Source organism: Drosophila sechellia, chromosome X, assembly GCF_004382195.2.
Source record: "Drosophila sechellia strain sech25 chromosome X, ASM438219v1, whole genome shotgun sequence".
NCBI lineage: Eukaryota > Metazoa > Arthropoda > Insecta > Diptera > Drosophilidae > Drosophila > Drosophila sechellia.
This window is the reverse complement of record NC_045954.1, coordinates 6,928,071-6,949,333: the sequence shown is the minus strand read 5'-3', so window position 1 is coordinate 6,949,333 and position 21,263 is coordinate 6,928,071. Positions and strand designations below refer to the sequence as shown.

At 43.9% G+C, this 21,263-nt stretch overlaps 1 protein-coding gene across 1 annotated transcript; it reads right to left on the bottom strand.

Moving 5' to 3' along the window:
* Positions 1-3,205: 3,205 nt before the first annotated feature.
* On the bottom strand, positions 3,206-11,849 carry LOC6618969. The gene is made up of 3 exons (XM_032725425.1): positions 11,437-11,849; positions 10,993-11,310; positions 3,206-7,313 (listed from the first exon to the last, which is right to left on the bottom strand). The coding sequence occupies exons 1-3, from the start codon at positions 11,687-11,689 to the stop codon at positions 4,462-4,464; spliced, it is 3,423 nt and encodes a 1,140-aa protein (XP_032581316.1). The 5' UTR covers positions 11,690-11,849; the 3' UTR covers positions 3,206-4,461.
* Positions 11,850-21,263: the final 9,414 nt, after the last annotated feature.

Genomic DNA, 21,263 nt, shown 5'->3' with positions numbered 1-21,263 from the left:
TTAAATACTGGGTCCTTGTAGTCCGATCTGGAGCAGAGCAAAGTGCAGAAAGTCATAATTTACTATATAAGTATATTATTATATAACGCTACTAAATCGCTGCTTCCATAAAAAAAATGTTGTCACTATTTGTTGTAAGAAAAATATCAAAATATAGACTTCAGATGTGGAATGCCATACCTTGTTGAATTCGCAGCTTAATTTCCTATCGACAACAACTAAAACTAATACAACTAAAAACTAATATAAAGCCAAAAATTTAAAAAAAATGTGATTTTCAGTAAGAAAAATTTAAGAATTTCACCCACAACTTTTGTAACGTTAGTTTAAATGTGGAATGCTATACCTTGTTGATTTCGTAGCTTAATTTCCTATCAAGTGGCATTCCCAGCTAAAAATGTTTAAAATTCACAATTTTTCGAAAAAAAAAACGTGAAAATTTCGAAAAAATTTATTTTTACAAAATTATCTAAAAAGGGTTATGAGTCATTAGGTTGGGTTATCAGCTGCAAAAAACAGTATGCTTCGTATGCGTGAGTCTTTTTTTGCGAAGTTACAACTAAAAAACCAATAAAAAAGATCAATAATTTTGGCAAAAAATGTGACTTGATTTTTAGTAAGAAAAATATTTGAATTTTACCCATAACTGTAAGGTTAGCTCATATACCTTGTTGAATTCGTAGCTTAATTTTCTATCGCGTGGCATCCCCAGCTAAAAATTTTTAAATTTTACCGTTTTTCGAAAAAAAACGTGATGTAACCCCTTACAAAAAAGTGAAAATTTAAAAAAAAAATAAATTTTACCAAATTCTCTAAAATGGGTAGTGCGTCGTTAAGATAGGTTATCAGCTGCAAAAAAAAGTATGTTTCGTATGCGTGAGTCTTTTTTTTTGCGAAATTACAACTAAAAAAACCAATAAAAAAAATCGATAATTTTGGCAAGAAATGTATCTTGATTTTTAGTAAGAAAAATACCAGAATTTTACTCATAACTTTTGTAAGGTTAGTTCAAATGTGGAATGACATACCTTGTTGAATTCGTAGCTTAATTTCCTATCGCGTGGCATCCCCAGCTAAAAATTTTTAAATTATACCGTTTTTCGAAAAAAAACGTGATGTAACCCCTTACAAAAAAGTGAAAATTTCGAATAAAATTAATATTAGCAAATCCTCTAAAATGGGTAATGGGTCGTTAGGTTAGGTTGTCAGCTACAAAAAACAGTATTTTTCGTATCCGTGAGTCTCAATTCTGCGAAGTTACAACTAAAAAACCATTAAAAAAATCGATAATATTGGCAAAAAAAGTATCTTGATTTTTAGTAAGAAAAATATCAGAATTTTACGTACAACTTTTGTAATTGAAGGTCAAATGTGGAATGCCATACCTTGTTGAATTCGTAGCTTAATTTCCTATCGAGAGGCTTTCCCAGATAAAAATTTTTAAGTTTTACCATTTTTCGAAAAAAAACCCCTTATAAAAAAGTGAAAATTTCGAAAAAAAAAAAAATGTTTACCAAATCATCTAAAAAGGGCAATGGGTGGTTATTATGTTTCTTATCTGTGTTTCTAAATTTTACGGTCTTACAACTTACAAGCCAAAAAATTTTTATTTCTGTAAAAAAAATGATTCAGGCGAAAAGACTTTCCAGGGGGTACCAAAAATCCAGAAATTTGCCATAAAAAATGCACATTTTGAAGATTTTTAAAGATGGCTTAAATAATCAGGCCAACGATAAGTTTGTTTTCAGCAGACACCTGCTACTGATTATGATCGCCTATACACGTTACACACTAGATTTTCGAGTTGAAGTGAAGCCCATTCGTTCAATGTCCGTTTGCAACCGGCGAAGAGACAGAGGCGTCGAACTTGTTCGACCGCGAGCTCGTTCGAACTGGTCAGTGGGCGTCGATGGGTGTGTGTGTGTGTTGTGTGGTGGGTGGAGGGTTGCTGCCGCAGTCGACAGCGACTGCGCTGGCGGCGTCGCATGTGTGAGGTTCCGTTTGGGCAGTGTTTCGGTCTCGCTTTCAGATGCCAGATGCCAATTGAAGTTTCCGCACATGACAATTGGGGCGGTTGGTGGTGCTTGGATTGGTCACCGGCTGGTCGAGTGGTCACGAGGAATTGGGGCAAGGGGGTGAGGTGGGTGACCAATGGGGGTCATGTGCTGGACGCTCTCTTTCTATCGCTCTCATTTTCCTCCCTACATCTTTTCTTGTATTTTCCAACCATTTAGGCAGCGGAAATGAGAGCGCCACCTGGCGTTGGGTGTTTCCTACCCTTAATTTTAGGCAACACAATTTTTTCGTCGCACGATCGTTTGCGATTTTTATGGGTTGCCTACCTTTAGGCTGGGATGTAGGTTCCACGTTGCTATAAAATCATTTATGGGAAAATAAAAGTCGCTTTCGCTCTCTCGCTTATAGTTTTTCAATTGTATTTTTATATTTTTTGTATTTTCGTAACACAGACAACTATCATTTAATTATTAATTTTTAAATTTGTGTTTTTGTTTTCCTTTTCGTATTCTCGTTATTGTTACTTTCAAAAAATTACACACATTTGAAAAATATTTTTGTTTTTTTCCGTTTTGTTTTTCCTTTAATTCGCTCCTTGCTATTGCTCTCGGCCAAATGAGACAATGTCCTGGTTTAATTTTTTTAGTATAAAGGTTTCTTTTTTATAGCTACATTTAATTTTCTAAGATTTAATGATAGTTTTAGTTTGCTTCGTTTCGTTTCGGTTTCCGTTCGCCTATGCTCTGCTTCTCATGAAAGAAATCAGTATTGAAACCAAAAATGTTGCCAAATAAATCATAACTCGTGTGTTTTTTTAATTTTCATGGATTTTTGTTTATTCAGTTTTCGCTTTATATATATGTTCTATATATGTTAAACACAATGCATTAAAACCTCATTCTTAAATTTAGTACATGTGGAATTCGATAAATTATGCACGGTAAACTTCGTCGATAGAAACTGTGGAAATCGCCGGTATTAAGGCAATTTGGGAAAATATAACTGCTTTAGTAGGGGGATTTCCAGGTGGGATTTTGGGGTCTCAAAACAAAACAAGGTTTAAACTAATGTTGCGCCTTTGAATTTTGCTCACAAAAATGTATTTTTACTAGAAAAACAAACAATTAAATATTAATCAAAATTTTGGATCTCAATCTTTTTTAGTTTCAATCAAATAACGAAAATCAACAGCAAAAAACAATTTATAAAAAAAATGCACTTTATCGTGTCCTTTTTTTCCGCCTTTTCATTGTCCGTTTTCCAGCTCTCTTTCGTCTTTTACTTTATTTCTGTCTTTTTTTTTTTGTTAGCAAGAAAACAATTTTCGTTCTCAGTTCTTCAGTCTTCTAAATCTAGTTGTTGTCGTTTTGTTTGTTTGTTGTTGTTTCGGTATTTTCTCGTTAATTGCTTTCTTCTATTTCTTATAATTCACTTGAAGTTTTACGTACAAATTTGCATCTTCATCTTTTTTTCAATTTGCTGCTGCTTCAAAATTTATGCATGATTCTCCTTGTCAGCTTAGACTAAAATTGTTTAAAAAAAATTTGTGTTTTACATTTATATTTATTTATGTATGTAAAAAAATTTGATTATTTTTCGTTTTTTCATTTAAATTACATTTAATAATAGAATTATGTCTAGGCAAAAAAAATAGGGAAGGAGAGGAAAGGAAATAAAATCAAGGGGAACTCGAATAAAACGAATACATATACGATAATCATGATTAGAATTAGATTTAGGATTTTTACAAGTTTTCGTCTTTAGTGCTAGGGGTCTAGATTTACTAAAAAATGTACATCGATGAAAAAAATATTCATTCATTCACTCGCCCATATCGGTAATATTCATATAGTAATGCCTTTAAGTTTAGAGTATAATTTTGCTTATTTTTGTGGCTCACTGGGAGCAGAATTTTTTCATATTTTTTTTTACGTTTAGTTTTAGTTGGTTTCTTTTTCATTTTATACAAATCCTTTCTCTTTTTCTTACTTAGTCCTAGAAAATACACTGGAAAATGTGTGTCCACACAAGTACTCACTAATTGATTATATTATTACATTTACGTATATTTATATACTATATATATATAAATTACAAGCACGAAAAAAAATGGTGGAAAAAAATGTGGTGTGGTTTTGTTTTCGTAAAAAAAAGGTTCGAATCTTTAAAATTATATTACATAACGGTTATTGCTTTGGTATTAAATGCCTCTGGTCGTTTTTTTTTCGTCGCCTGGAAGGAGCTGGATGGGGCTTTTTTCAAAAAAGTCATATTTACAGGGGGCTTGGTATATTTTTTGCTTTCTAAATCGTTTTAACACCTTTAGAAGATGCGCGACATGATGCGACTGCGACTGGTCTGTTGCTGCTGCGGCTGCTGCAGATGCGGCTGATGCTGTTGCAGTGGCGGTGGTGGTGCCAGTGGCACGGGAAAACCACTGAAAAGTCATGCCTCCTCCTTGAGCGATATGGGATGGACGCCGGTCAAGCTGGAGGAGGCATTCGAGTCATTGTCGCCGCTCACGCTGCCCGGCAGTGAGAGATTGTGACCGCTGACGAACTGCGGCGGATAGCCAACGACGCCCATGGGCGACAGTTGTTGCTGCTGCTGTTGCGACTGCTGCGCCGCCTGAGCCTGTACCGCCTGAGCTTGTACCGCCTGGGCCTGCTGGGCAGCGGCCTGGATGTGCTGCGCTGCAGCCTGTGCCGCCTGGGCGGCGGCCACCGCATTTGCAGCGGCCGCCGCCTTGCCCTGGTTCACAACGCACTTGCGCATGTGCTTCTCCAGCGTCGAGGGCACGCTGAAGGGCATGTCGCAGAAGCGGCAGCGGTACACATCCTTGCCGGTCCGTCCGTGGGTCTTCATGTGGCGCGTCAGCTTGGAGCTCTGGGCGCAGGCGTAGGAGCAGAGTTCGCACTTGTACGGCTTCTCGCCGGTGTGACTTCTGCGGTGCACCGTCAGATTCGAGCAGTTCTTGAAAACCTTTCCGCAGAACTCGCAAGTGTCGTTGCGCTGGCGACTCTCCTTCTTGAGCAGAGGACCCTGGATCAGCGAGTTGGCTCCACCCAGGCCCAGAGGCTTTAGCTTCAGGTTTTCGAACAGAGCCTCATTCCGGTGGAGAGCCTGCGACATGCCCCACCAATCTCCGCCGTCCATCTTCATCCGCTTGCTCAGCTCGAAGGGATTGGGGAAGGGATTGAAGAGCGGTACTTGGGAGGGAGCACCGCCATCCTGCGGCTGTTGGAACATGTTGCAGTTCTTGGCGAACTCATCCCGCAGACGCAGAGCGGCCACAGGCAGACCATTCAGCTTGTCGCTCAACGGAGCACCCGCTCCGCCGCGATTGTTGTTGTCTGCTGCTGCAGCAGCTGCTGCAGCGGCGGCGGCTGCCTCCTTGCGTCCCGACTCCTGGAGCGCCTGCTTGTAGGCCTCACTGTACTGGGCAATGTTGGACAGACCGAACTTGTCCATCAATTCACCAACCAGCGAAGTGGCTCCTGAACTCGTCGTCTTGGGACTCTGGCTCTTGCCATCGATACGATTGCTAACACTGAGGTCCTCTGCCTTGTAGTCCATGTCCTCGCACTCTTCCAGCTCATCCTCGTCTTCATCCTCGCCATCGAGGTCACCATCGCCATCGGGATCGTTGTCCCCGTCGCCCAACTCTTCTTCCGACTCGTCGGGATTGGGATCCTCGTCGTTGTCGGCCTCATTCGTTTCCAGCGAATCGGCATTGCTGCCATCGTCATGGTTATCCTGGTTGTCCTGATCATCCGCCGGACTGCGGTGCACCCGCATGTGCTTCATCAGCTTCTGGATGTGGGAGCACTCAAAGTCGCAGGCAGTGCACTTGTACGGCTTCTCGCCGGTGTGGGTCCTCTGGTGGATGATCAGATTGTTCTCGAAGCGGAACTTTTTGTCGCAGTAGCTGCAGGAGTAGCAGTGGGCAAGTGGTTCCTGCAAGGACACATCTCCCGTTTTCGAGGGTGGCGTGCTCGCGGAACGCGGGGTGCTGGCCAAGATTAGTCCCAAGCTGCCATTTTCAGAGCTGGCATCGCCCAGCTTCTCGGGAGGAGTAAGAGAATGGGGTCGCGGGATTGTGGCCAGTTGCTGTTGCTGCTGCTGCGAGGGCGAGGGGCTCGCGAAATGCGGCGATTGCTTCTGTCGAGGACTCGGCGAGCTCGAGTTAACAGTGCTGCCAGCTCCAGGGCTTGTTGTGCCCGCAAGCTGACGCAATCGCTGCGAGTAAAAATCCATCTGCTGGGGTTCCAATTTCAGGGAGCCACCAGCTCCACCCACCAGACCGGGTGTGATCTGCTGTTGCTGTTGGGATTGCTGCTGGGACTGCTGTTGCTGCTGTGCGGACTGCAGTTGCTGCTGGGCGCCTTGTTGTTGCTGCTGCTGCACCGCCTGCTGCTGTTGCTGCTGCTGCTGGGAGCTCAGGGATGGTGGTGGCAGGGCAGCCGGGGGCACCGATCCCCTCTGGCTGCCACTGCTGCTCGACGACGGAGGACGTGGCTCACCCGATCCGGAGACCACGCCACCCACCACCTGACCATTGGCATTGAACTGCGCCTGAGCGGCGGCAGCGGCGGCGGCCAGGTTGAAGCCATGGTGGCGGAACTGCTCGCTTACCAACTGCTCCATGCGGTAGTGATCGGCGGGCGAGGGGCGTCCAAAGAGCGGCGCCACCGTAGGAACTACATTTCCGGCCTGGGCCAAAGCTGGTGGCAGTGGCATGCGCAGCAGCTGGAAGGGATTGGCGTGCATAGCCTCTGGCGGCGGCAGCAGGGGATGATGACGCATGCCAGCGGCCATGGCCGAAGCAAGATTTTCCCTCTGTTGCTGCTGCACGCGCTGCTGTTGCTGCTGTGCCTGCTGCTGCTGCAGCTGCAATTGCTGCTGTTGCGGAGAGCCAATGCTGCTGGTGTTGCTAATGCTGCCACCGCTGGTGTTCACCAGCGAATTGGAGCAGGTGGAGCTAACCGAGGTGGACAGAATGGTCGATCCTGCTGCTCCCAGCGGACTGCTCCTCTTGGCCGCCGATGTAACTGCGGGATTGGGACTGACCGCTGGCTGTGGACTCGCCAGACCGGAAGCGGATGCTGCTGCAGCGGCGGCGGCCAAGGCCAGAGCACTGTTGTTGAGGGCGGCTGGCGTGGCCACCGTCAATGTGGCTCCTCCTCCGGGACTCTCCACGTAGATCTTGACGCCGTGCGAGTGCTGGACGTGCTGGATGAGACGCCAGGCGGAGGTGTAGCGGGTTTTGCACGTGGAGCACGTATAGTTGCTGGGTTCTGTAAATACAACAAACGGAGTAAGACGTTTAGTACACAGTACATAATTAGAGTAAATTAATAAACTAGCCTAGTGCCTGGTAGAAGCTTTAATTTCCGAGCACTTTAAATTGCATTACCAGCTTAGCTAGAAGTTTGGCCGCGCACATTTTGGTTGCCTGGCAATTTCGTTATTAATTATTAATGAGCATTTTGCGGAGGCGCGGATCCTAGCCAGTATTTATTTATTTATTGATTTTGCAGCGCGCGCGGTTGGCATGCCAAAATGCGCCAGGACACGCATGAAACCCGGGACGGAGATTGCCAATATAGCGTAGGATATTGCCCCATGCAAAAGCACACATACTGGTGCACACATGTGTGTCCTTTAGTTTGCTGCGGTTTTGTCGCGACATTTGTTAATTTGCCATGGCGGAAATGGCAGCCCTAAAAACCACCCACCAAATGTCCTGCGTCCTGTGCCCCGTGTCCTGTGTCCCATGTCCTGCGACACATGTGCCGCCTCGCGCAACAGATGTAAAATTGGAAATTTTATGAAAAATGTGCAAAGAAGACACTTTTCCTGTTCGTTTTTCCCGTTTTTTTTTTGTTTGCGTCGCCACTAAAAACGAAAATTTCTAATAAATAAAAATTGAAAGCCAAGGCGAAGAGGGCTAAGGATCTGGCCACATGTCGCCACCGAGGACAACAAGGTGTTAATGCCATCGAAACTATGGCGAACGAACTACCCCCGTGATGAGGACGCACTCTGCATTTAAATGACGCCTTTAAAGCGCACAGAATGAACATTTTCCGAAAATTATCCATAAAAATGAATGGAAATGGAAAGGCACGAGACAGGACACGCATTCTCCACACTTTTCCTTATTTTTCTTGTACAATTTTTTATGGGAATCCACATTAAACTTGTGCTGGCAGGGGGCAGAGAACTGAGAACAGCTTCCTGGCGCTGTCAAAGGTGAGTCGTGTTTAACATGATTTCGCCGCGACCCTTTGGCAGCGGGATCAGGATCGGGATCCTGAGATCAGGGATCGCTGGCCCGTATGCCACTGGAAATGCAAATGAATCTGACAGATAATACGTTTTCAATGCCTCATCCCCGTGAAAAACACAAGGAGCAACCCTTAAATCCTGCCAGCGGAAAGGGTTGTGCGATCGCCGAGCCACCAAAAAAAGAGGTAAAAGTTGTCGAAAAACATCAGGCATTATTTGTCTGATCCTTGATCGCACAGCTCGCGATGCGCACGCGCTTCAATATAATCATATAGATAAAAAAAAAAAGGAAGAGAAGAGCGGGTAAAACACAAAAGGCGCGGGTTTGGCACGTTCTGATTCTGTCAGCTGTCGAATGCGGGATGTTTCGACACGGAAAATAAATTTAAATATTATTTACAATTTGGCAACAAAAAAAAAAAAATGGGAAAAGGTTTCATTAGGCCGAGAAAATTTCAAAACAATAATATATTCATGTCATGTGCGTAAAATTTTCAGCTGCTTTTTAAATATCCTTTTTTTCTGCATCAAAATTATTTGATTAATATTCCTTTCCAAAATGTTTACTATTTTTCACTCTGCACTTCTCGCAGACAAAGAGCGGATATCCCGGCACCGGAAATGGCAAATTGACCGCCAGGAAGTGCAGTCGTCTCACAGTGCGTATGAGCGATTTTGCCAGCGGGTGGCGATCAGAATAAAAGGGTTGCGCGCGTAATGGGATAATTGTTGCAGCTTCGCCAACTGTCAGCATCCTAAGCCAGCCAGTCGGTCTGTGTGAATCCTTTTCCGGCTTTTTCCGCACAAAGGACAAAAAGGACGTGGGACACCACCGGGCGACTTCTAATCCTTCGCAGGACGTGGAGTTGCATGAACCGAAGGCATTAGCCATTGATTTCGACCACTCGACCATTCGCTGGTGTTTTTTACACTCTGCTTTCTCTTCACTTCCCTCCTTTTTTTTTCTTTTTGGCTCAGTGCCAGCATGAGTCAATAATTGCGGTCTGAGCCATAACCCCCCGCCCCACCTGAGCTGTGACCCTTAACCCCTTAACCCTTGATGGGGTTTCATTGTCGCTGCGGTCGCGACATGCTGAGCCTCGAAATTGATAATTAACACGGCGCGCTGACAGGTGAAAAGTCCTGTGGCAAGGACATGTTGCATTTACATTTTTGCAACAAATATCCATTTTGTTGACAGTTGGCTTTCTTTTATTCAACGAGCACTGGCTGCCTGGTTGGTTGCCATGGCGTATTTATAATTACCAAATGGCCAACAATGGCCCAAAAGGAAGGAGTTAGGTTGGACAGCCCAGTAAAGTAAAGTACAGAACAGAACAGAAAAAAAAACAAAAAACAAAAAATGAAAAAAAAAGAGAAAAAAGGCAGAACAATGCGTAATTAACGCAGCTCTTTGCGAGATGTATCTGTGTATCTGTATTTCCAGATGTATCTGGATCTGTATCTATATATCTGTGCATCTGTGTGACTTGTCAGTTGGCATTGTCAGAGTCAAACAACTTTTTGCCGTATTGTCAGTGACTTTTGTTGTTCGCTGTTCGTGTCAAAAGCGCAAAAGTTCAAGGGTTAAATGGCGTATGTGTAGCTTGTGCCTTTCCCCTAGCTTTCTATTGTTTCTGTGTATCTATATATCGGGATATATCCATCCCAATTTTTAAGGCCAATTTGATGTTGTGAGTCAATCGCTTTTCGGCTGACACGCGACCTTCGCGTTGATTTCATATGCTGACCTCTCTTGGGCAGTAAACACAACAGCGACAACAAGAACAACGGACAGGGCACCTCTTTCAGTGAGTTCAAGTAGAGGGAATTCTCGTACTTATATTTATTTTATTTTGTTTTTTATTCCTTTAAATATCCCTTGTTGTTTTGGCCCGCTTTTGTGCGTGTGTCAAGTCCAGTGCGATGTCCTTTGTCCAGTCAAGTGGCCTTTCACCCCCTTTGGCATTCCTTAGCTGCTGTTTTTGAGGCATTCAAATTACCCTCGAGGGCAGCTTCCGAGCTTCAGAGCTGCAGAACTGTAGAGCTGCGGCTTTATTGTCCTGCCTGGTTACCCTTAACCGTTGCCATAGTCCTGCTTGTTTTTTGTATTGCTGTCTTTGGCTTTTCATCATCATTTGCATTGATATGTCAAAGTCAAAGGCCAGGGAAAGAGAACGACACAGAGAGAGAAGTAAAGAGTCGGGGCTTCGATTGTCGCGCTGTCCGAGTGTCCTTTTTCGTCCTGCTGCCACTGCCACAGCCGCTGCAGTTTATCAGCATTGAGAGCTGCGCTTTGAAGTCCGCTGTCCGCAGTCCGCAGTCCGCTGTCCGGACTCCATATTCCGTTGTCCATAGTCCACAGCCCGCAGTGTCCGCGCTTTTTTTCCCGTATTATTATTTATGTGTACTTTTTTCTTAGCCCATTGCCCCTGAAGATGAACCAGGGGTTTGCGTTTGCCATGGTTCGGTTTTCGGTTTGGTTTCGTTTGGTTTTTTTGATTTAATGCAGCTGCAGCTTATCGCCGAGGGCCCGCGGCCCGATCATCACATCAAACACATTTTTTATTCGACGCTGCTTTTGCTTTGGAGGGAATTTTAATTTTGCCACCCAAATATGCGCCATGCTATTTTGGCAGGATGGGAAAGTACGACCTCCCCTGGACCGGAGTTGGGTGGACTCACCTGTGTGGACTGTGTTGGCCTCGGCATCGACCAGCTCCATTTTGGGCCGCTTGGCCAGCGAGCGCTCCTCCATCTCCTCATCGTCATCATCATCCTGATTTTGATGATGGTTAACGCCCTCCTCATCGTAGGGTTCCTGCTTGACCTTCGCCTGCTTCTGTTGCGGCTGCTTATCCTGCCGATCCTGCTGCTCATCCATTTCGCAGCTGCTGTCGCCGGAGGATTGGCGCTCAATGGCCGCTGGACTGGAGGGGGCGGCATTCGAATCGAGGGTGGTGGCGCCCGTCTCGCTGTCCTTGGGCGTGGTATTGTCGTTCTCTGAAAGATGCATTGAAGGGGTCAGCTTATTAGTACACTGAGAGAAACCAATACATATAACTACTACTCGTAAATGGAGAGCAGAGCTAAAAAACTATCTTGCTAAACTGTTGATAGACAACTCACCGTCTACTAAGCGTTTGGGTGTGCTGCTGGCTCCGTCGGCCAAAAGGTCCGCCGGACTCGGTGGTGGTGTGTGTATCCTAGATCCGCTGGCCGTACTGCTGGCCGCCGCCGCCGCTGCTGCCGCCGCTGCTGCCGCTGCAACTGCTGCTGCCGCCGACGCTGGAGCGGATTTGCGGCCGGATATGGGGGCGGAGATCGAGGGGCGGCGGTTGACAAGACTGAGCGGGCGACCTTCCTCCGCGTCGCGATCCATCTGCGGATTCTGGGTGGCGCACTGGCCATAGTTCTCCTTGTTGCACTGCAGCACCTTGTGCTGGATGAACTTGACAATGTCCGAGAGGGCGAACGCCTTCTGGCAGGCGCCGCACGTGAGGATGTCCTGTGTGGCCACGGCATCGTTCTCTGTGGAGTCGGAATCTGCATGAAAAAAGCGAACAGTTTGGTTTAGCTCAGTTGAGTTTATAAATATTTCCTCCTCTTTATTTAGCCCATTAGGTTGGCTCAGTTCGGCATGCCGAACGGCTTCATTAATTGTTCTCAGTGCAAGTGAAAATCCCCTATTTACATTTGGACAGATAAGCAAATATGCTCGTTCCGGAGGAGTGAGGCCCATGCCGCGAATGCCAATCTCTGTTCACTTTAATTTATTTGCCAAATGCCAGGGAACAATAAAAATAGCCCAACAACCGCCCCCAAACCGCCAGTATTTGCATATATGGGTGTGCAAAAGGAGATTCCGATTCCCAGCTCTGAATTTAGGACTTTGGCTTTGGTTTTTGGTGGTGACGGTGGCGGCGGTAGTGGTGGTGGTGGTGGATTTATTGTGTGCATGACCATAAATTCCAGTAGCTCTGCAATTAATTCGACTGCTTTTTGCCACACATACACATAGTAAAGTATCTGCGGTTGTCATGGCTTATCTGGCCCAGAAATTAGCAACACCAGTGCATATATAGAACACAGCCAGCATAGAAACTTAAGCGCCCCGAAGGCAGTTAAACTTTTGTTTTCGATTCCATCGACAGGACTTGATTGACCAGAAAGGTTTTGTGGTGGCGTGGGGAAATATAGAAGAAATATGGAGCGAAAAAACGCAAGGGGACTCTTTGTCGCCGCAGGACACTCGGGGGAAAAAGTTTAAATCGAAAATGCACAAGTTTTCGGTCAAGCTAAACTTTTTTCTTTTTTTGTTTTATTTGGCATCCCTTCACAAACTAGTGTATTACTCTTGTTTTTATACCGTATCAGAAACTATAATGAGAACACTAATAATATTTTTTATATCGCACATTTTTTCTATTTTTTGTCCATCCAATTGGGATAGCTGACTTCAATCGAAGACATCATCCTCAATTACAGGACATCTCCGCCCCATTCCACACCCACGGTTGTCAATTAGGAAATAGATCTATGAATTATTGACTCCCTGTCGCTTTGCCACTTGTTTTCTATATATGTTTTTTATGTCCATTCCGGGGGCAGTTCGAACAATTTGCGGTTTGCCCGGGTCCAAACAACAATAACTAATGCGCCCTAAGCGGGGATATTTTGCCCGCCCTTCCAATTGTCCTGCCAGGAGCTACGCTTTTTCATCAATTGATTGTCCTGCGACGAGGACTAGGGCGAGGGTGATATGTACACACATGTGAACACACGATGTAGCCTCTAATTTCTGCTGATTGCCTGGGTGGGCTACGCTCAATTTTCGCTTTTATTTTTTGTTCATATATGCTATTTTCCTTCCCAAAAAAAAATATGTTTTTCTCTCCCCCCTCCGACCTGTTTGACCTTTTTTTTTGTCCGGGCATTTTCCGGCTGATTATTAGTGTTTTATTTATTGATTGGCCGGCATGCCATTGGCCAGGCCCAAAAAAGAAACGGGAAACAGGTAAGTGCAAAGGTGAGCTGCTCTTTTACCTGCTGTCTCGCGGCAAAAGGGGCGTGGCCGAGCAAAAGAAATGGCCGGGGGCGTTGCCCGATGATATTTGCCTAAGCGATTAGATTAGATATTTGCTCACAGATTAGCAAAGACAGCAGACACAGACTGCAACTTACGATTATTTATGAAAAGAAAAACTTATTGACAGCGTGCACAATATTGCGCCAGCTGAAGAGGGTTAATAATGCTTTAGGAGCCAGGGGGCTGAACAAAAAAAAAAAAGAGAGCAGGAGAAAAAGGTGAAAGGGTGTGAAGCTGTCAAATGTGTCAGTCCGCCTGACAAGTGTCAACAGAGTCCTTGCCAAATAGATTTCATAAAAGTGCCAGCTTACCGAGACCGTAAAGTCATAAATTGCATTAACCCTTTCGGGCAGTGACCAAATCGAATGCGATTTAAGCAGATCAAATAGTCAATATATACTATATGGGTAGACAAAGGACTGGATTATTCTATTAATATTTGATATTTTATTTTCATAAACGAAGTCTAGAAGATTGACTACTCTCCTACCCAATTACCGAGTAATTTGCTATGCATTTCCGATCTCCTGATAAAGTGCCACATATCTGCTGGCTGCGGGAATCAGAATTTATTAGCTGGTGTGATGTCATTGGCATCTTTTACCCTCTTGCATATATGCGTAATTAATTCAGACGTTTTCTCCCCGCAGTAACAGAAGGAAAAAAGCCGAAGAAAATAAATTGAAGTGCGTCGATTTGTTAACCGCGCAGCTTAAGTCAAATATTTACGAGCTGCGACTTTGGCCTAAAGCACTCCTGGCCATTTAATGCAAGCCTGCGGCCATTAATATCTCCCCCAGACAATAGTATATATTTATATATAGGATGTATCTCTAGGGGTAAGCCAAGTAGGACAATTAAGAATTAACATATTAATAGAAGTTTTGCGCAAATTATCAGGACAAGAAAATATGAAATTCGTTCGGCTCCTTGTATTTTAGTTATTTATAACGTTCTCGTGTTATTGACTGTCCATGGGGGCGTGGCAGGGCGAAAACAATACGTTGATTGTGCTAATTTATACCCCCATCCTGGCAGAAACACACACATGTGCAGGGCCAAGGAGTCGCGAAGGATTCGGTTTTATGGCCCAAAGGTTATGGGTGGCTGCTCTATCTGTGGGGATGCCATAAAAACCAGGCAGAGAGCGCCACACGGTCGTCCTCGTCGGCTGTTTTTAGGTGCTCGCTTTCGCAGGACGCAGGACGAAGGACACAGGACCCCGATGAAAAATGGCGTCAGCCACGAAAAACTGGACCAACTATCTGTGGGCAAAATGGTGGAAAACGGCGAAACTTGTGCCACTTTAAGCAATCACAGTTGTTATTAATATTAAAGTAGAAAATTGGGTAAGGAAAAAGACAGTATGTATAAATATATTCGTTTTCAATCACTTTTCCTTCAATGCTGCAAAATCGAAAACTAAAGACAGCTGAATGGTTATCCAGTTATAATGACTCCAAGTGCTCCACTTCGTTGACGGGTTGTTAAATAAAAAACAGAGTAGAAATAATAATAACGAACGCCCCGAAAATGCTGAGTAAATATTTAAAGACAACGCTCTTTTTTTTATTATTTCGACTTGTTGTATTGTTTTTTGGCCAACTCATTTAAAAGTTTAACAACAAAAAAGGGTTAAACAAATTCAAAATTCTGTGGCAAGCGATAACAGTCGGCGTGGGCGTAGTAGTAGTAAGTATGTACATAAATATGTAAGTGTTGTGTCCAACAGGCGGTTGAATTTAATTTTTTTTTTTTTTGGCTGACAGTGACAAAGCGACGTCAGCAGCTGAAAAACTGAAAATCAACTGGAGTCAAGCGGCCCCCGACTTAATTTGTTTAAACAAATTATGTGTGGATAACATAGCGATACGGATACGTGGAAAGGTGTTTAGCAGCTGAAACTATAACAAACAGAGCGCGGTATGTCGTACACATGCACATAGTGTTTTATATTATATACACATATTGTACCGCCTGGAATTACAATGATTTCTGTTGTGCGGGGGCGCAACAATACGAGTATCGAAGCCCCGAAGCCTTATCACACCGGTCGCCTTCGCAAAGTGTTTTAGCATACAAAATTTGGTTTTATTTACCTACTGTTCCCCATTAGAGCTCGTTTCATGGTGGCTCGGGGGGTTTTGGGAAAAAAAAAACGAGGAGAAGAAGCGGTTAGCCAAAAGCTAGCGCTGACTGCTGATAACACCCGCATATGGCGGCAAGGTAAGCGACTGGATATCTGGACAAACAAATGAGCAAACAAATGGAACCCCGACCGTAAAACCGGAGACCGCAGACCCGTAGACGGACAAGCGGACGGTACGAACCCACAGTTACCCCGCCAGGTTGAGTGAATGAGCCATATGCAAATATGGTCGCGACCTGGAATCGGGCATTAACATATAGTCCACGTGTGCGTCTGTCTGTGTGTTAAAGCTGGACACACATGGCGACTGATAAGCCAAAGGAAATGGGCACAAGGTATGGGCACAACAACAACACCAAATAATAAAAGAGCATTCAACCGAAAGTGCAATACAAATACATAGCAATTAATGTTTAAATGTAGCCAGGTGAAAACTTAAATGTATGATAGTAAATACGTTTTAATTTAAACAGTTCCTCATGTTTTTGCTTCGAACTTTTTTATTTAAGGAAACTAAAGCCTAGTTAATGCCAAACATAACAAACTAGATAAGGTATAGGTGTATATTATAAATATAGTCAATTTCCTTCAACTATTCCAGGTTTGAGCAGATTATCTAGTTTTATTCTAAGTATCTCGCTAAGAAGCGATTAAGTGCAACTGTACTTCCGGTTAGCTGCAATCCAATTGGTCTTTTGAAGTCGCGCGTTGTTTGAACATCCGTTTGTAATCGAAATGTAAGTTTGAGGTGGACCGATGGCAAAAGAAGACCCGCTCTATTTGCTTAGAGCCAATGAAATGTTCCCATTGTTGCTCTCTGCTCACTTCTTTTGATAAGACAGACATATGTGGCTTGTAAGTTTTACTTTTCATTTTCAGTTCGTTGTTTTTTACCCTGCTCTGTTTTTTTCCTTTTTTTTCGTTTTTTGTCGCTAAAATATTTGTATTTGTATTGTAAGCAAGGTGCAGAGAGGCGATATAGAGAAGTTTGTTTTATTTCCCGAAAGTCAACGACAGTCACGACGGACATATGGTATGTAAATATAGCTGCGCGATCCATATAGGTAGGTAAGTAGGTTGCCCCCTCTATACCCACTATACCGCTGGGTGTGTGCTGGTGTGGGTGCGGGCGTTGGCTTATTGTTGTTCTGGTTGTTCTTCCCAGTACAACGCGCTTATCAAAAATTGTCCGCACATTTGCCTGTTTTTTTGTTGTTTTTTGTATCTATTTGGGGGACAACATAGAGCGACAACGGCGAATGATTAAAGAGACACCCATGAACACCATGGTAAAAAGAAGTACCGCAGCAGAACTGAACAGAACAGGAAGAGCTGTTATAGGAATTTCTGGGAAGTTCCAAGAAATGCTGCGGTTATCTCCGTCCAAGATACACGCCTCTGGGCAATTGCTTATTGGGAAATGTTTTGGGTGCTCTTGATTATGATATAACACCAATTTAGGGTTTGGTCACTCAAGGCATACCACATATTAAACTAAGGAGCTTTTTTTGCTTTTAATTTTGAACTTACGGCTCAGCGAACGGAATCCATGATCCTCACTGATCGACAGCATTTTGTTGTACATCTTGATTTTTGTATAAAAAAAAAAATATTGTGGTGTCTTGTGTTTTGTTTTTTCTTGTTTTGTTTTACGTTTTAAACTTTTAACACATCACAAGTTATTGTTGTTTTTGTCGTTTTTAGATTAAAAAAAATAGTTTTTGCATTTAAAAAAAAAGTGAAAGGCACAAAAAGATTGTAGTGACAGACACACACGATCGTAGGTAATCCAATTGTCCTGCGTGTGGTTGTCCTATAATGTTTGTTTTTTCTTGTGTTTTTCTTATATTTGAGCACTTTCACAAGACACGAAGCGGTAACAGTAACGGTAACGGCTGGGTATCGGTTGCGTATCGGTTAAACCGTTTCGAGTGATTGTGGGGAATGCGAGGTAATGTTTGGTAAATCGACGTGTTTGTCGGCCGAAGGATCTAAATCTGATTTGAGGTCGTGAGCAGTGTGTTGTTGACCCCTCGGAGGCTTCACGTGGACTGACAACTAGTTGGCTTCCTGGGACGCTCGAGGGTCGACGGTCGTCGAACGTTCAATCCTGCCGTTGAGGCTGTGCCGTCGCCGTCGACGTCGGCAGAGACAGCGTTTTTTACTCACACACAGCGCACACACACCGCTCTTCATTCCCTTTGACCCTCGAGGGTCGGGGCTAAAAAAAAACCATATAGGAAAAAAACGTGTGTAGTCACCACTACAAACACACACACGCGCGTGCAGGGGTTGCTGGCCCGTCTCCCTCTCTCACTCTTGCCCTCTGTACCTCTCCCTCGCACATGTTCGAGTTGCGAGTGGACCAAAGGCGAAATATATGGGAAATAGGGGGATGAATTCATCTCTGGACGACTGCCCGTTGCTGCCAGCGTCTACGCCGACCGAGGCAGCGACGGCGACTACGACTGCTCCCCCGTAACCCCCCCTCTATAGGAAAAATCTGTCTACTCACATGGATAAAGGAAAACTATCGACTGTCCGCCGCTAATCGCTGCCCAAATTGAGCTGTTACGCACAGCAGAGGGTTAAAGACGCCGGCGAAGGAGTGTAACTATAACTATGTCATGAGCATAAAGATTGGAGCGGGGGGAAGCAGCAGGAGGTGTGTTGATAGAGTGAACGGGTTGTCGGGCAGCGAACAACTGACCAATAACAGGGTCTCACTTGGGATCGTAACTAATGCTAGGCCTAGAAAATGCCACAGTAAAATCATCATTTAAAGTTCAATTATAACAATCAAAAATGTATAATAGTTAAAGTATTTTAGAATTAACTAAACACTCCTTCAAAAACAGCAGGAACATTTTTTCAAATTTATATTACTTTTCTGAAAATCTACCAATTATATATTGGAATTCGGAAAAGTAATTCTTTTAAATTAAATGAATAAATTCAATAAATATCCTAGTCCGTAGAGGTCATAAAAGGTTATAACAAAGATTTGGCTTAGGTTTGTCATTTTGAAGTCAAGGCTAGAAATAATTTTCGTATCTCGAAAAGAAATTACTTCTTATTGGCTATACTATTAATTGATGAAGACAATGGTCTGCTATTAAAATCAGTACGAAGTGTTTGAAATTAGTATAGTGGGCAGATAGAGTTCTGTAATATTATACTATGAAGTTGTCAGTTTTAGATAGTTTATAGTTCTTGGATATCGAGTTTAGCAGGGGATCAGATTTAGTTCGTTCATAAAGCATGGACATTGTTGTAGCAAGGGGGACGCTCGAGTTCCGTTTCAGTTAAGTGAGCTATTTATGGAGACAATGCTCCACAGATCCTGGAAACGTCGGAGTTCCTTGAACTCTCTCCTATTCCCACTCTCTTTCTCCAAATCTCGGCATCGTTTATCCCAGCATGGGATGTGCGCAGTTCTCTCTGGAGTTCAGATCGCGGAAGCTGCGCAATAAGTGTGGCGACCAGCCCCGATCTCGGAAACCCCTTCCCCCTGAATACATATATCTAATAATAGAGGGGATTCGGGGAAGGAGATGAAGATGGAGATGGCCAGGCGGATGCGTAACATTCTCTAAGATTCTCTTCTTCTGCCTCGTTGCTTAATCCTTTCCCTTTGTCACGAGGGTAAACGAATTTTTTTGTTCCTCATGTGTGTTGTTTTTTTTTTACTAAACCATACCACGGGCATAACGAACCCTGGTTTTTTTGCGCGCGCTTTTGATTTACCCCTCGGCAGGACCACGACGCGGCGGCGCCTGCGCAGATGCGAGCTGCCTTGTAAAAGGATGCTGCTAATGTCCCGGAACGCTAAGAAGAAGGCAAAAAAAAAACTAGTCCCTGTCCTTTGTGCGCTTTAATCAAACGCAAGGGGCGGAGGGGAGGACATCCAGGCACAGGACATCCAGCCCGCGTCCTGTCGCCTTGCAATTATTTTTTATGCAATTTTTACCGATCGCCGCCTGCTTTCCTCAAAGTTTCCTTTTGTGTTTCTTTCGATTTCCTTTGTCCCGGGGTAGTGTGATTTTTTTCCCTACCGTTCGTTCTGTTTTGCAACCCCCTAAGGATCTGCGGAGAGTTGCGAATTCGGTGAGTCTTGCCCGAGTCCAGGTAGCCTCACTGTGTGCGTCGTGTGTGTGTAACGGCATTTTTTGTTCTATGCAAATTTTTTTTCCTTCCCCGATATTAATTTTTTATGCCCCTCGTGCGTGTCCTTATTGTTTTTTTTTCTCGTCCTCCCGATTTTGGGTGTGTGTGTGCGCGCCTTGGGTTTCCTTTTCCTTTTCCGTTTTTTTTTTTTTTTTTTGGGTGGTGGCCAAGATTTTCCCAAGATATGAATCGCGAGGGGTGGGGTGGCGTTTGTGTCACATATGAGGCAGGCAAAGGTTTTTTTCGCCTGATTTAGATAGAGGGTCCTGGACGAGGACAAGGACGAAGCAGCCGGCGCAGCTTCGCATTGATTACCGTCGCTTTTTTAATTCAATTCAAACAATGATAAAAAGGAAGATGGTCTTGGGTTTCGTGGGTCTCTCACCCTAAGACGGGCAATTGTCGTCTCCCCTCCTCGGATGTTGGATTTTTTACCTTTGCATTTTTTCTTACTTTTGGCTGGCATTCTTTTGGATAATTTTCCCTTGATATTCACGTTTTCCTGGACCAGCAGCTTCGGTTTAAATGAGCAAATCTCACTGGAAATGCATTCGTTTTTAACGGAAAATTTATGGCATACAGGAAGGGTGACCGGTTTTCGGGGCTTCGCTCCTTTCAGTTTTTGTCAGATTTTTTGGTTTTCTGGGTTGGCTGGTTTCTGCGTGTTGCAGATAGAAATCCTGCGGCAAGGACTTGGCTTTTTTTTTCTAGCAAAAAAGCGTGGAATGAATATGGAAATTTGATCGGTTTGTAACGGTTTTAGTAACGGATCAGCTAAAAAACTTCAAAAAATGCATAAAGTTAGCGAACATAAATTTATTTCAACAAAAAATATGTTTTAAAAGAAAACTTGTTTGTTTTTTATTGTGCTACTACACACTTTCCTGGGAAAGTTCTTTTGCAACCATATCTTTTCATACTTTTTTAATTTTTTATAATCTCATTTGATTTAGGATATTAAAAAAGAAATGAAAGAGTTTTCGTTTATAGGATTTCCTGAAATGAATTCGAATTCCCAGAAAACTTGCACTTTCTTGTACCCAAATCCAGTTTCTTTGATCAGTTTCGGGTGCAACCGTTCGTTATCTGTTCTTGACCCTCAACCTGCTGATGTCCTCCTTGAGAAACTCACAGGACTTCTTTGTTGTTGTGATTGGATTTGTCATCTTCACGCATCATGTTGGTCGGTCAAATCAATCAGCTACCCGGCATCTTCGTGTCTATATATTTTCCAATATTTTCGACCTTTGTTTGGGAAACGGTTGAGTGGACCTGGGAGACATTTGCTAATTCTCAAAAGTAAGGTGAAACACGTCACTCTGCATAATGGACCCAAAAAAGGTGAAAGAGTGTGAGGGAGAAACTCCGAAATTATGATTACTTTTGTACCAGTGACAATTATTGTTCGAGGTGCTCCTTTCACGATCATCACGATGATGAAATGTTGTCGGCGGACGTGGACACAGGTCGCTTCGGTCCCAAAAGACCGCTCAGACCCTCACACACACACACAGACACACGCACACACATGGTAGATATATCTGGTATAGC

Coding starts and splice junctions, on each gene's coding strand:
- LOC6618969 (XM_032725425.1), bottom strand. CDS start 11,689: ATGGATCGCGACGCGGAGGAAGGTCGCCCGCTCAGTCTTGTCAACCGC. Junction 11,311..11,436: donor ACCCAAACGCTTAGTAGACG/GTGAGTTGTCTA, acceptor TGCATCTTTCAG/AGAACGACAATACCACGCCC. Junction 7,314..10,992: donor GGCCAACACAGTCCACACAG/GTGAGTCCACCC, acceptor TTGTATTTACAG/AACCCAGCAACTATACGTGC.